Source organism: Rhyacophila brunnea, unplaced genomic scaffold (genome assembly GCF_057557595.1).
Source record: "Rhyacophila brunnea isolate RB1 unplaced genomic scaffold, BYU_Rbru_1.0 scaffold_9, whole genome shotgun sequence".
Lineage (NCBI taxonomy): Eukaryota > Metazoa > Arthropoda > Insecta > Trichoptera > Rhyacophilidae > Rhyacophila > Rhyacophila brunnea.
The window spans coordinates 8,739,872-8,754,466 of NW_028233361.1; the positions used below are offsets into that span (position 1 = coordinate 8,739,872).

General features: G+C 29.0%; 1 protein-coding gene across 1 annotated transcript in view; it reads left to right on the forward strand.

The window, feature by feature from the left end:
• The first annotated feature begins 789 nt into the window (after positions 1-789).
• Positions 790-14,595, forward strand: part of LOC147063230 (uncharacterized) — a 140,525-nt gene continuing 126,719 nt past the window's right edge. Inside the window, exon 1 of the mRNA XM_085959701.1 lies at positions 790-867. Coding sequence (XP_085815827.1) covers positions 790-867 — 78 coding nt within the window. The remainder of the gene's footprint in view (positions 868-14,595) is intronic.

Here is a 14,595-nt window from a genome sequence, read left to right on the forward strand (position 1 = left end):
AGTGGTAGAAACAGAAAAATAATCACAAAAATCTTCAGGCTTTGATACAATAATTACATTTTTAATGCATTGTGACCTCACCAGGAATTGAACCTGGATCGTTTGGATAAAAAGCGAGTGCCATAATATGCATTAAACTATTACCACTACACTACTGAAAAAGTTATATTTCTATACATTCCTAAATAATTTAATAAAACAATAATTAAACATGTAAAACAATTAATAATAAAAACCTTGAACATAAAATATAGAAAAGTAAATATAAATACTTTAATAAAATTATCTAAATACCTAATAACTTATTTATAAGTTACTAAAATAATTGGATTTTTGAATTATGTATAATATAATATATGAATATATGCAAAACGCATGACTAACGAATTAAATTTTTGAATGGAGTTTTATAAAATACAGTTTAATATTCTTGATGATGTGAATCGAATTTAATTTCACGATTTCCCAGATTACAATCAACATATATTATATTCGTGAAAATGATTGTGAAATTCGAAACTCACGATAAAAATATCATCGCCGAAGGCAATGTTTAATGCACTTTACTGCAAGTACCTACTTGTACTTACCATCATATTATTGTTATGATATCATATCATTATTTGCATGCATTCTTCTTAACAAATATGGACTACCATTGTTTAATAATATTTGTCCTATTCATTGCATTATAACATACAAAATTTTTGAACATTATTAATTAATTGTAAAATAAATAATTTAAATTGTAATAAAGTTTTTTAATTATTATTATATTTTTGTTTCCAGATGAACCAGCAGTGTAAAGTGTGTGACGAACCTGCCGCGGGATTTCATTTTGGAGCGTTCACATGCGAAGGTTGTAAGGTAAGACCCTAATCATGATGTAATATTTAATTTTAAAAATACATATTTTAAATATTTTAACAACAGAATTTTTAATTTTGTTAATTTAAACTGAATTTTATAAAAATTATCTGTGATCAGACAATATTATATGATTAATAATAATTACTTATGGTCACAGATCATTTAAAATTCACTATTTATTGTTATACTAATATATCTGTAAATTTTTTTTTGTATTTTAAAAAAAAAGATGAACCATATATCATTACCAACGTGAAGATCTCTTCACTTAGATTAATTGGAAGTTTTGTATTAGGTTTTTTTGTTACCTACTACAATTTTGCTTCTACGTGCTCCTCTTTTCCATGAGTACCCTTGACTTAAATTCATGTAAATTTAGTAAAATCACATTTAAGTGCATGGTGACCTCAGTCTTGGGTAACTGCAACTAATACATTCTCACTTATAAAAAAAATGATGCTTCACCACCAAACATACGTTACCGTAATCCCCCAATTAAGACTGGATGTGTTGCGGGACGGACATCGTTTGGTGGAGCCATTCAATATACATTAATTATTATTGTTTTATAATTGCTACAGTAAAAAAACTAGTTCCCCATAATTATTCAGGATATAATTCTTTATCTTCTTGTATTTATACTGAATACAACACAGAAATATACACGAAAAGTAAAACCAGATACCACAATATACACGTAAATGATAAACTTCTGAAAGCTATTTATCCTTCTATTAATCTTCCATACATCGCCGTATTGAAGCCATAATCCGTTGTCGCGTTTACGTAAAGCATTGTGAACATTACGTCCACATCCCTCAGCAATGAACCGATTACTTTATACTATGATTATTTTATACTTATACCAATAGTTAAATTATAATTTCAAAGTACCTATTCAAAATATGACATAAAAATCAGAGAAAATAATACGTAAGAGAACATAGCGTTTAATAATATTTAAACAAAAAGCAGCGAAATAAATAATAAAAAGGATATAGGAGTTCCTACATTAAGTGAGTTATAAATACATTATTTTAAGAAGTCATAAAACACGTCATAATCAATATCTGAAAAAACTTGGTGTAACACAGTTATCGCTTGCCATGCCGATATTCAATTTACGCACCAATTATGCTAGTTCTGTATATTGGGAGAAAAAAACAACCGACCTTTGACTTTATATTATGTAGTTATAAAGGATATACCAATTTTAGTAAAACCAGGTGATAAATGTTGAAGTTCTCAATCAAATGGGAAAGGAAGTTTTTCGTAGTGTCAACACCAGAAAACTACAGTACCACGGCCACATTATCAGAGGAAAAAAGTACGACATTCCCCAACTTTTCATATTAGGAAACATCAATAGTAATCGTAGCTGAGAAATTTTCTGGCTAATAAAATCTCCGTGATTAGTAAAAGTACAGCTCTAGTCTCGGATAGCAAATGCTGTAGCTTACCTCCACTAGGGAATAGCATGATAAAAATAAAGGGAAAAAATGATAGATTCGTTTCGGGATTACAATATTTTTTTGAATACAAAACTTATGTGACATATTTATATAATTTTATTTCAGAAATATATTTAAAAATACATAGTTTTATTAGACTTTCTATTTGAGTTTTAAATTTTCCATCATTATTCGACAAGTAAATGATTGCTTATCTATCATTCACTTTTAATAGGATCGGATGCAATGAATAAAATAATGAGATTGATACCAATTATGGCTGGTAAATCGTTCAGAGATTTATATTTGCGTTTGTAGGAAATGACATAGGTACTAAAGTGAAGGAAGCAATCTTAAACTCAGGCAGAACTGAATTATCTTAATCGATTGAAAATGATGTCATATAATTTTTTACCCACTTGAGACTAGAGCAATCAAGATATATTATTGGTTGACAGAATCCGTCGGATATCAGGAATTTACAATACGCACTCGTTCTGCTTTATAACCTCATGATCTTATGTTTTCCTGTTACAACGTACAATATTTAATTAATGCTCTCAATGATTATTATACAGAAAACATAATGACGTATTCGTAAGATTTTTATTTGTCTAAACATTGAGTGATAATAATTATTATACATACGTAATTTGAAAACACCTCAGAAAAATATGTAACCACCAGAAAAAAACTTTGAAATATATTTGACAACTAGTAAGATTCGAACCCGCGTCTCCTGGGATTTTTAAAAAATATTAGTAACCTTGTCCTTGCTTTTGTTATGTTAGCAATTTTCAACAATCATAAACACCCTGGATTTGAGAAAATCACATAAATATTTTGTGTCCACACAGGGAAAAGAGCTCAGAGCTCCTGGATTCAAGGTCAGCGCCTTACGCACTGCACCACTAGAGCTACCGCCTCCTGGGATTTTCACCCTTATGTTCTATTGTTTTGGCAGTCGGCTTTTGTATTTTAAATCAAAGTTTACCTTAAGTACCCACCGGGGTCAGGATTTTTCCAAATTTTTGTTATAACCTACTTGAACTTGAAAATAATTTAATAAACTTCTGACAGAAAAATTACCAGTCGCATACACCATTAATAATATGATATCACTCACGTTGCGTAATTGATAATTGTACATGTAATAAAAATTCTGGTATCAATTTTTATTACCATTCTCAACAATAATTGATAATATACCTAGATACTTGTATAAATCCATTACTTATAATATAACACTACTTATTTGTTTTACTTTAACAAATTCAATAAAATAATAACTAGTATTATTGATAGCATTACTTAAAAGAAAATATGCATATTATATTACAATTTATTATCGATGCATCATGTCCTATTTTTTAATATTTAAATTTCATACTATTTATCAACATAAATGCTATTTAAATAATGTAATATCGATTGCATGTTTATGTCATCTTATTGCATAAAAATATTAAATCCACGTATAATATTGTCATTAAAACTGTAGGTATTTATTTTTTACAAAATACCAGTTTATCACTGAAAATTATAGAAAATAGGTAATGTTAACGTTGAAAAGATTTTTTAAATCTGTATTCGTTCTTTAAAATACTGTATTTTTAAATCTACCACATAATCATACGCATTTATCATACGCAGCCTTGTGTAAGTCTTTTAATCAATATCTAAATATTTTGTAATTCGTCATTTATATTTCAATTCATTTCAATTTAATATATTTTTTAAGATGTAATGGTCAAAAAAACATTCATAAAAATTAATAGCATAGTATTCTGTAATGAAAATAATATTTAACCTAATTTAATTATTACAATAATTATTAATAATATGAATACTATCGACCGAAGGTACTTGATGGAATTTGAATTTAAATTCTAATGGATTTAAGTTTTATATTATTCCATTTTTTTATACACATGTATACATACCTCCATTTACATACATACATATTATAAATGTTGTATATATCAATACCATTACAACACTATAGTCTCGGATGTAAACCATTATAGGATATAGCAATGGGCTACTTCTAAAACTAAGTTGATGATTCAAGATAGGTAGGCTCTGCAACTGTGCTCTGTTTATCTCTAATATTTCTTGGTAGAATAATTTATAATCACCCGCATATACTTTATTGTATTGGTTTGATATATAGGTTAGAGTTAATTGTATTTATTGTCATTGTATATTTGCTTTTTGGTGAGTGTACATAATGCCTGAAGATGCCGAATGGCGAAACCCGGGTCGCAAAAAACGACTCAAATAGAATAATGGTTTACATGCGATAATGGTGTAATGGTATTGATATATGTGTGGCTAGATTTCAAAATCAGCCAAGTCCATAATAGATGAATAGGAGAAAAACAGCTTTTTGTTTTCTCAAATAAACAGTCACAAGGGTGAAAGTTTATATTATTTCGAGTATAGAGTATTTAAAATAATAAATTCCACATTTTGATAATGCAGAAATGTTAGAAAGCAGTAGTTTTTCAGCAATTCACAAAAAAGTCAAAAATACCTAGAGGTAAAGTTGGCTGATTTTGAAATATGGCGACACATATGCAAAATTTATAATATGTCTGTATGTAAATGGAAGTATGTATACATGTGTATAAAAAATAGAATAGTACTAAACTTAAATCCATTAGAATTTAAGACTATTAGGTACATCAATACATTATTAAAATCAATCCTAATATCATCCATAAAATATATCAAGTAGTAATGGAATTTCTTTAGTTTAAATTACAAAGATTGTTAAATTTATAAAAAGGGGGAAGAGTGTAAAATAGTAGTAAATAGTATCGTTAGAATGATAATAGTAAAAGAAGTTTAATAATTGTAATGCACAATTGTTAAACATGGAGTGCCAACTAATTCAATTGATAAAACATGAAATATTTAGTACTATTAATCTCACAGCGTATGAGATTCGGCTTTCTGCCAACATAACCTTCTGTAAAGAATGCTTTATAAATCATTTATCTACCTCAAATAAAATGTCACTTGTAAACTCGTTTGAAATATTAAATTAAAATTTTTGGGCGCCTTAAAATGTGTGTATTTACAAATTAAATATAACAATATAAAAATTAAGAACACAGCTTTATCGTGAAAAATGTTATTTAATTACACACAACCAATTTACATTGAAATTTAAAATGATACGAAAACAAATACAAATTTTAATACAAATTTGAGAAGCGTTCCTTGGTATGGACATAGAGAATTTCTTGTAAGATGGTAATGATTACTTAGCTTTATGTTTAAAGTGTGATGGCTGGAACTTCATCTTGGCTGGAATTATGAACTGCGAATCCTTCTTCCTGTCCGAAAGGAAGTAACTACAAATGGCTTGGAAACTGTATCTAAATGTTAACCGGACACATCCGTACTGCACTGAATCTAATCCCGGAGTGAAATCTTCTGGGCGGAAATAAGTTATTTGTTGATATGATGCTTTCAAAAAGGCGGGAAGAAACCCCATTGGCCTATTTTTTTAACAATTATTGTTTTAGAAACAAGGTTGACACATACTTTTTAACAAGGTTGTGCCAAATTTATTGTTAATTAAATTAACATTATTTATTTAAGTCTGCGTTTGAAATGTAGACATGTCACGTGAAATGTAACATGACAAGATGATAATATCATCATTGAAGAACATTCACATTTTGATTACCTTTTTGACTTATGTTTATGTTTGGATCAATTTTTTGAAAAATATACAACCGCAAACACCGATATCATATTAATATAACTCGACACTCTATAAATAGATACTAATATTTTTTTCTTGTAAAGTGGTGATTATTCTTCTTTTTGAGTGTTTTGTCTGGTCTTTGTATCGTTAGAGATCATTTTTGAGAAGTCATTTGTTATTTAGGTCAAGGAGGCTCTTCAAAATAACTCTTCGGCACCTGTGATTTCAGTAGAATCGTAGAAATTTTAACTCAAGTAATCTTATATTTGTGCCCGTCACTCTTGTCCTATAATATGAATAAAGATATTTTGTATTTAAAATAATTTTACAAAACAATTAGGTAGTATCTTACGTTAACTCTACCAAGTCTCTCTACAAAGCAGTTTTAAATCTATATTTCAAATACAATCCAATAAATTTAATTATGATACATTAAATAATATTATATTCATGTTGTTAAGATCCACTATAAATAGCTCACATTAAACTTTGTTAGTCATACGAATTTGTTTTCATTTAAATAAAACTACAATTCACAGTTGGTGTTGGTTAGTTTTAAAAATTCGAGTCAATACTGCGAAAACTAAGCCATAATATATTTTATAGTGTAGTTTGAATTAGGCAGAAATTGATGAATTAAAAAAAATAATCAACAATACCTACGTGTAATAAGTATCCTTAATCGAACGAAAACAAGTTTCAAAAATAAAAAAGTGTGCACAATTTTGTCTTATCGCCGAAAATATACCAAAACTATTATGGTTTGATTTAGTCAGGGTTTAATTGATTTCTAAAAACTAACCAACAACATTTGTGAATTTTAGTCATTAGTAATTTTTAGTAATTTTAGTTCAATAAAAACAAATACGTATGACTAACAAAGTATCATGTGCACTATTTATGGCAGATCTTAACAGCTTACCTCCACCCTTCGCTACTGAAATATGTCTCAATTAGTATTGATATTAAAATCAGATCGTCTGTAATAATTTTGAATGTAATATTTTTGTAAATCAACTTTAAATAATTTTGCATAATTGTGAATAAACTATTTATTCACAGGTAAAATAATTATGAATTATTTCTAACCAACAATAGTAATTATTGAATTGGTATTTATTTGGTAGAAATCTATTATGATGGGTCTGGAAAACATTATTTTAGAACCAATATTAAAAAATATCAATGTTATAATATAATAATAATTTATTGTTGAAGACAATATTTTGTATAAAAATATAATTTCAAAGACATTTTTCAATTGATACAAATTATTATTTTGAAGCAGAATATTTTTTTTTTTCATCGATAATAATTTGAGTTGAGCAGGTTCTCAAAAAAAAGCTGTATATTATAAAAATCTGCATTTAATTTGTTTACATTGCAAAGAATAAACACCGAATCTGGCAGAATTGATTGATGAATATAATTTAAAATGTAAATTTTACCCAAAACTCCCGATATGGCCGAAATGGAGTAATCAATCAATGGCACAATAATAAACACAATTAATCACCGCCAAGAGAGGTCGCTTTGACCAAATAATTCCCGAAATTGGTCAAAACAGTCCAATCCACTTTGCATGCATGGCGTGCGAAGCTTTCAGCGGCCAATTAGCCCGCGTCGAATCTGCGAAACTTCCGTCACGACCGGTGGAAAGGCGCGTCGGACAACGAAATCGCCCCCAGGCGACGTCGCATCGCTTGGCTGGCCCGAAACAAATTTCTACCCCAAACCAAAACCACTGTGGGAGGTTAATGTCTTCATACTCTGTCTTCTGTGTGGACTGCCTTCGTGAAGAGAAATGATAATGAGGGAATTATTATTGAAGAACAAAATGTAAGCCGACCAAAACTATTTACATTATTTTGGAAAAAAAACATGGTTTTTAACACTGAGTATATTTTATTATAAGTGTCGCTAAATTTCAAAATCACCCAAGTCCATAGGAGATGAATAGGAGAAAAATAGCTTTTTGTTTTCTCAAATAAATAGTCACAGGAGTGAAAGTTTATATTATTTCGAGTATAGAATATTTAAAATTAATAAATTCCACATTTTGATAATGCAGAAATGTTAGAAAGCAGTAGTTTTTCAGCAATTCACAAAAAAGTCAAAAATACCTAAAGGTAGACTTGGCTGATTTCGAAATGTAGCAGCACAATTTCTTATGCAATAATTATTCATCTTCATTTCAGTAGTAATAAATCGTTAAATGTTATGTAAGCCCCGTCGCACACACTCTTGTATCGACTGAAACACGTCGAATTTGTCGAAATCATTTTGTTAATATTCATACAACACCATGATATGTAACTTAATTTATTGTCGCACATAGTGTCATTGCGACATTTTTGGTAGAAAAAAAACATCTGTTTGACGCATGTAATAATAAATGTGCTGCTTTTCATTCGTTTCGGCCAGCCACGTGACGTCACTGTCCCGGCGCGATCTAATCTGTGTGTGCGTAAGAGAGTTTTACCAATATTGGCAATATTGCCTGTAGTTTTGATTCAAACCATGTCCCAATCGAGACGATTTTGTATATGCGGCAATAAACAAATCATAATAAACCTTATTGATCTAGATTATGATTGAGGAAATGCTGACATTGTTTCCACTACGTTGTTTTGTTTTGACAACAAAAGATACATATTAAAGTGTGTCACACTTGTAATGCTGAGTAGTATGATTGTTACATAAGTATACTTCATCCTTTTGCATAGAACTTTTAAATGCTTTGTGGTAATAATAATTATCAAGACCTATCACGGCTTATACACGTATATAATTTTTTAATTATTGTAACTGTTACTGTAAGTCACAAGTCGTATAACATTCAATTTAAATTTATTTTTTTAACGTATTATTCACATTACAAATTATAAGTTTAAGACGTTCACAACATAGCATGAAACATTACTATAAAGAAGAAAAGTAATGAAAACGATAAAAAGAGAACATAATAATATATGTACATAAAAAAGTAATGAAAATACATTTAAACATCTATAGAAGTACAAAGCAGTACACCGAGTTTGCTAAGGAGACCCTATTTTAAGAATTTATAATATAGCGTCCACCTAAGCTCACAAAAGTGGAATATATCAACACCCAAAGCAATTTTGTTAAACATAGTTATCGCCCTCCCAATTGGCATTACTAATGGCAGGTTGGATCTGCACCTTGGGAGAATAAACAACTGATGCTCTCTATTTCTAAGATAGTTATCAATAATACACAGATAAACACTTCATAGATCCTTTAATTTTACTTCGTAGAGTTTCAAGGATCAGTGAAACCCATTTGGTAAAATACAAAATTCTATTTTTATAACGACCATTATACTTTTAATAATACTAAACTGATAGACTTTATTATTATCAAATATTTATTTTAATAACGTACTTTGCAAGAGCCAAAGAATCTTAATTGATTCGTAAGTCGTAACAGTGTTATTAATTAATGATGAAACAATGTTGTACTAAAAACTGAATAACTTTTTGTGTACAGTAGGTATATAAAAAGAGTTGCAGATAGGAAAATATTTTTATTGTGAACGACTTTATTACACCAGTTTCAAAGAGCGCTATAGTTTTATGACAGCATCAAAGTGATTTATCTGACGAAGGTATTAGATCAGCTTTTACGATCATAACCCTGATGCTAATTACTATCAGAAAACGAAAAAAATAATCACAATAACATGAACACTGCATTAGCATCTCAATGCTAAAATATGCTGTCGTTCCTTCTGTTTTCGTTTTTCGACTACTACATTGTAAAGAGTAACAAAACTTATAAAACGTGTTACACGCTACTGTAAGCTGGAAAAAATGTGGTCATGACCTTTTTGTAAGGAATGGTTATAAAATTAACTATTCGAATTTTTATCGTTTTATAAACGGTTCACGAAATAACATGCATTTGAATAATATATATCTTAATATTTTAACAGCATACCTTACTGAAATATAAAACATTTGCATTTCTTAAATGTTTTGTAATTCCTTTTGCAGATTTCAGTCTAGTATTATAAATTACATTATAAGTAGGCAGTGGTAAAGGATAGAGGTAGGTTGTTAAGATACGACATAAATAGTGCACACTAAACGTTGTCAGTCAAACGTATTTGTTTTCATTTAACTAAGACTACAATGTATAGATAGTCTTTTTTAGTTTTTTTTTTAATTCAATGAAATCCTGCCTAGTCCAAGTCACGTAGATTGTAGATATTAGTAAGTATATAAAATAAAACTGTACATTTTTTAAGATATTTTAATACATAGAAGAATATTTTTTATCAATTATGGTTTGGTTGAAGCAGGGCTTATTGAATTTAAAAAAAATTAACCAACATCATCAGTAATATGTGTTATTAATCCAACGAAAAAAATTTAAGTATGAATGAAATAGTGTGCACAATTTTTACCTATCGCCAAAATATACCAAATTTATTATGGTTTGGCTTAGGCAGGGTTTATTTGATGTTTAAAAACTAACAAACACCATCTTTAATCTGTAGTCTTAGTTCAATAAAAACAAAAACTTTCGGCTAACAAAGTTTAATCTACACTATCTATGGCGGATCTTAACAGCTTACCTCCACCTTTTGCTACTGTAAATAGGACATCTATTATTATAAGTATTTGTGAGATATATTTTTTGGTTTCTGTTCAAAATATGCAAATAAAACAAAAACAAACGGGAACTTGAAATATGTTTTCAATTAAAACTTCACGCATTGACATTTTTTTCGATATCCCAAATTCACTTATTGAATACCTGAGTAAGTCGTTAAAAAGATACGTTATTATTTTAAGACAGGCAATAAAATTTGTGTTACATTTCTATTGTGGGCGATCTTCAATCGATTTATTGATTTAAGTTTATCAAAGTGACTAGGTGTTCTCAATGAATTCTTCGTTTTTTTCTTTTGATGAAGATTTATTTGACCTTTAGAATATTTTCATTTTTGTGTCAACATAAATATCTATTTTGGCCAGTGACATATTTTATGTTGGTACTTCTGTAATAATAAATTATTTCTACAATATACATGCACACCTATTGACAAAAATAATACACACGAATTCTGACGTTACATATCTAAAAAATAGTAATGCCAATCAAACGAATTACAAAGGTTTATAAATATATGTTATTAATTATATTTCTTCTACTGCTGGATAAAAGTCTTATCCATTTCTTTCTATTTTAATTAGTAAATAAAAACAAGATAAAAATAACTTTTTATATACTACGTTTTTAAATTTTCTGTTGAATCGTATAAACTTGACAATTCTATGTATTAATAATTTAGGACAAATAAGGCAATTGTCAACAAATCATTTTTTTGCTATTTTGCAACAAACAAACAAATAAAGAATGCTGAAATGTCATTTTGATTCCCACAGTAACGCACGTATACATTAATAATTTAGTTGCTAGAACCACTCCCTTTGCAACCAATAATAGTGGATTGGATTACGGATTTCTTCCGAAATAACTTTTCATACAAAACAGAATTAACTGAAAATGAATTCAATTCTACTTAAAGCTGGCTAAAAGTATTTAAAAAATGCATTCACATCGTGTTCTGATATATTCTAAAAGTTTCAAATGTCTAGCTAGTCGGGAAATCAGTAAAATATCGATTGTAAGATTTGTACTGGATAAACAACCACCAGACAAACAAGAATACGAGCTAAGAAAAACGTGGTAAAATAAATGTTCTTTGCGGCAAACTCGATTCAGTAACTCTTCTGATATTACCCATCCATCTATTAGAGAGACTTATCCAGCTATTGGGACCTTGTCACCAATTCAGATATTACATAATATATTAGAAAATTTTTGTTTTAGTTAATGAGGTGCATATATAATATGATTTTTTAAACGCAATCTCTTATCAGAGACCAGCCACCATCAGAGAATACTTCATTTTACTGGCTTGTAACAGTCGAGCTGCATTTGTAATAATTGCAAGGCCATGAAATGTGAAATCTTTCTGTATAAAAATATATTAAGAAATATTTTATCTCTACTCATATTATTATTACATAAGTATAAGCTTTTGGAAAAGTGCAGTTTAATATACCGGGGTGCAAGAAATGTCACAAATCAATAAAGGTATTTTGCTTTTTATCGGCTGAAAAAAATTATCATGCGTATAAATAAATCTTGCACATTTATACTATTAGGTAATATTGAATCCGACAGATAACCTTACATCAGTCATTTTATTAACTGGTTTTCATTGTATGCTTATATCTTACTAGGTATACTCTATCCGCAATACGTTAATTGATTCAGTTAATCATTTATATAGCAACCATTAATATTTATTAGATTCCATATTATAATCATTACATAAATATTATGGTACTTGCATACTTTTACCATTTTATAACAATTAATATCTTAATAATTATCGATGCAATGCCGGTAAAAATGCAAAAAATTTGATTTTTTGGATTTTGATTTATGCATGTCATTTTAATGTTATTTAGTTTTAACATAATTCGACATTCTTTACAACTGGTGCTTAGTAATATTGTCATGGTATGATTATTCTACGTGCACATTAGTTAAAAATATTGGAAATGGGACAACTGGACGCCAGGACAAAATTGGACGCCGCACTGTCGTAGACACGTATATAATACAGAAGGTTTAGCGGCGCACGCAACTCAAATGTATAACCGTGTGTAAAAATGTTTGTAGACAAAGTCTTTTTTTTGTTATACGTTTATACAGTGATAAGTTTGAGTTGCGCGCGCCGCTCAACGCGCTTATCTAAGACAAGCCGTAAGTATTTTACAACGTTTTTCTTAGCTCGTATTCTTATTTTTCCGGTAGTTTTTTGTCCGGTACAAATCTTGCAATCGATTTTTAACTAACTTCCCAATTAGATAGACGTTTGAAACTTTTAGAATATATCAGAACACAATGCCAATGCATTTTTAAATACTTTTAGCCATCTTTTAGTAGAATTGAATTCATTTTTAGTTAATTCTGGTAAGTGTGAAAAGTTATTTCGACACCATTATTAGTTGCTAGAGGGGTCTGGAGTCCTAGCAACTAAATTAATAATATATACGTGCGTTACTATGAAAATCAATATGATATGTCAAAATGACATTTCAAAATTATTTCTATTAAGTATAAATTTTTTTGATCGTTTAAACTAGTCAAGTGTGACACCCCCGTATGGTCTCCATTTGGGGATGTCCTTGTAATAACTAAATAATGTTTAATATCTGTCTAATAAATATCTGACCGGCAACATTGTCAAAAAAAATACGAATGGCAACCCCGCATTTGTGCACGGCTCGCAAGTGTGGCGGTTTTTTTGGCGGTGAGAAGATTTTTTGACAGCACGCAGAAAACACTGTTCGCTTCCGCTTCGTATATTTCGTCATCAAAAAAAAAAAATATATAAAATGTAGTAATCTAGTATATATTATCATCAAATAAACCTCGCCGTTTCTGATCACAATTTCGGTGTGATAATTATCCACCTTCACATCCCGAATCCAGACGAAAAACCAGATACTAAAAATAAGAGTGACAGTTTGAAATTCACATTCAAAATGGAGGGAAATGATACAAGCTTATATGATTCGATAGAAAATTTAAAAACGTTGTATATAAAAAGTTCTTTTTATCTTGTTATTTTTTTAAACTGGTAGTAAGTATACTTAATCTTCAAAATTGACCAGTATTCACACCTCTATTGTAAACTATTCATATTATATAAGTATAGTTTATTATAGGTGAACTTTACTGTGACAATTAAAATATATTAAGTTTGAGAAATTTGATGAAAGAAAAATTATTATACGTTGGTGGGCCATCGTTCATGTTTTTCGAAATATTCACCATTATGCCAGACTCCCACGGGATTCTAATCACTCAAACTTATCTGGCACTTAAAATAAAATTTGTTTTATTATCCGCTTAAATGATGCTAAATGTTACTGCCTTAGAGTGGATTTTATGGGTCGATAAATCTTCCGACTTCCTAGCCAAAGAAACAAATCCAATATACTTTTTTGTGAAAGTTTAATACTGCACTCGCAAGTGCTCAAGCGATTTTTTCATATCAGATAAAAATCGTGTAAAACCATGTAAATGTTCGATGTTACGATAACTGACTTTTATTGAATGATTGATTCAGTAAAATAAACTGATGTTTTTTCTTCGGAGTTTATTTAGTTGTGTATTTTTCCAGTTATAGGTTCATCATTACAATACTATGTAATAAAGACTATTATTTCCAACCGAAATCTAATTCATTAATATTTTTCATCAAATGTGAAAAATAAATCTAAATAATATTTTACTGGTTAATTTTAATTTAATAATAAAATGCAGTTGTATTGTTATGAATTAATAATCATGTCTATTGCAATTTTTGTCTATAATTTTAAACCAAAGAAAATTGGTTACATATAAATCGTACGTATCACATTTTACCGTCGCACAGTTCGCCGTGAGATTTCTCATCGGAAAGGGTATATGGTCATCTCTGATTTTGGCAAAATTCAT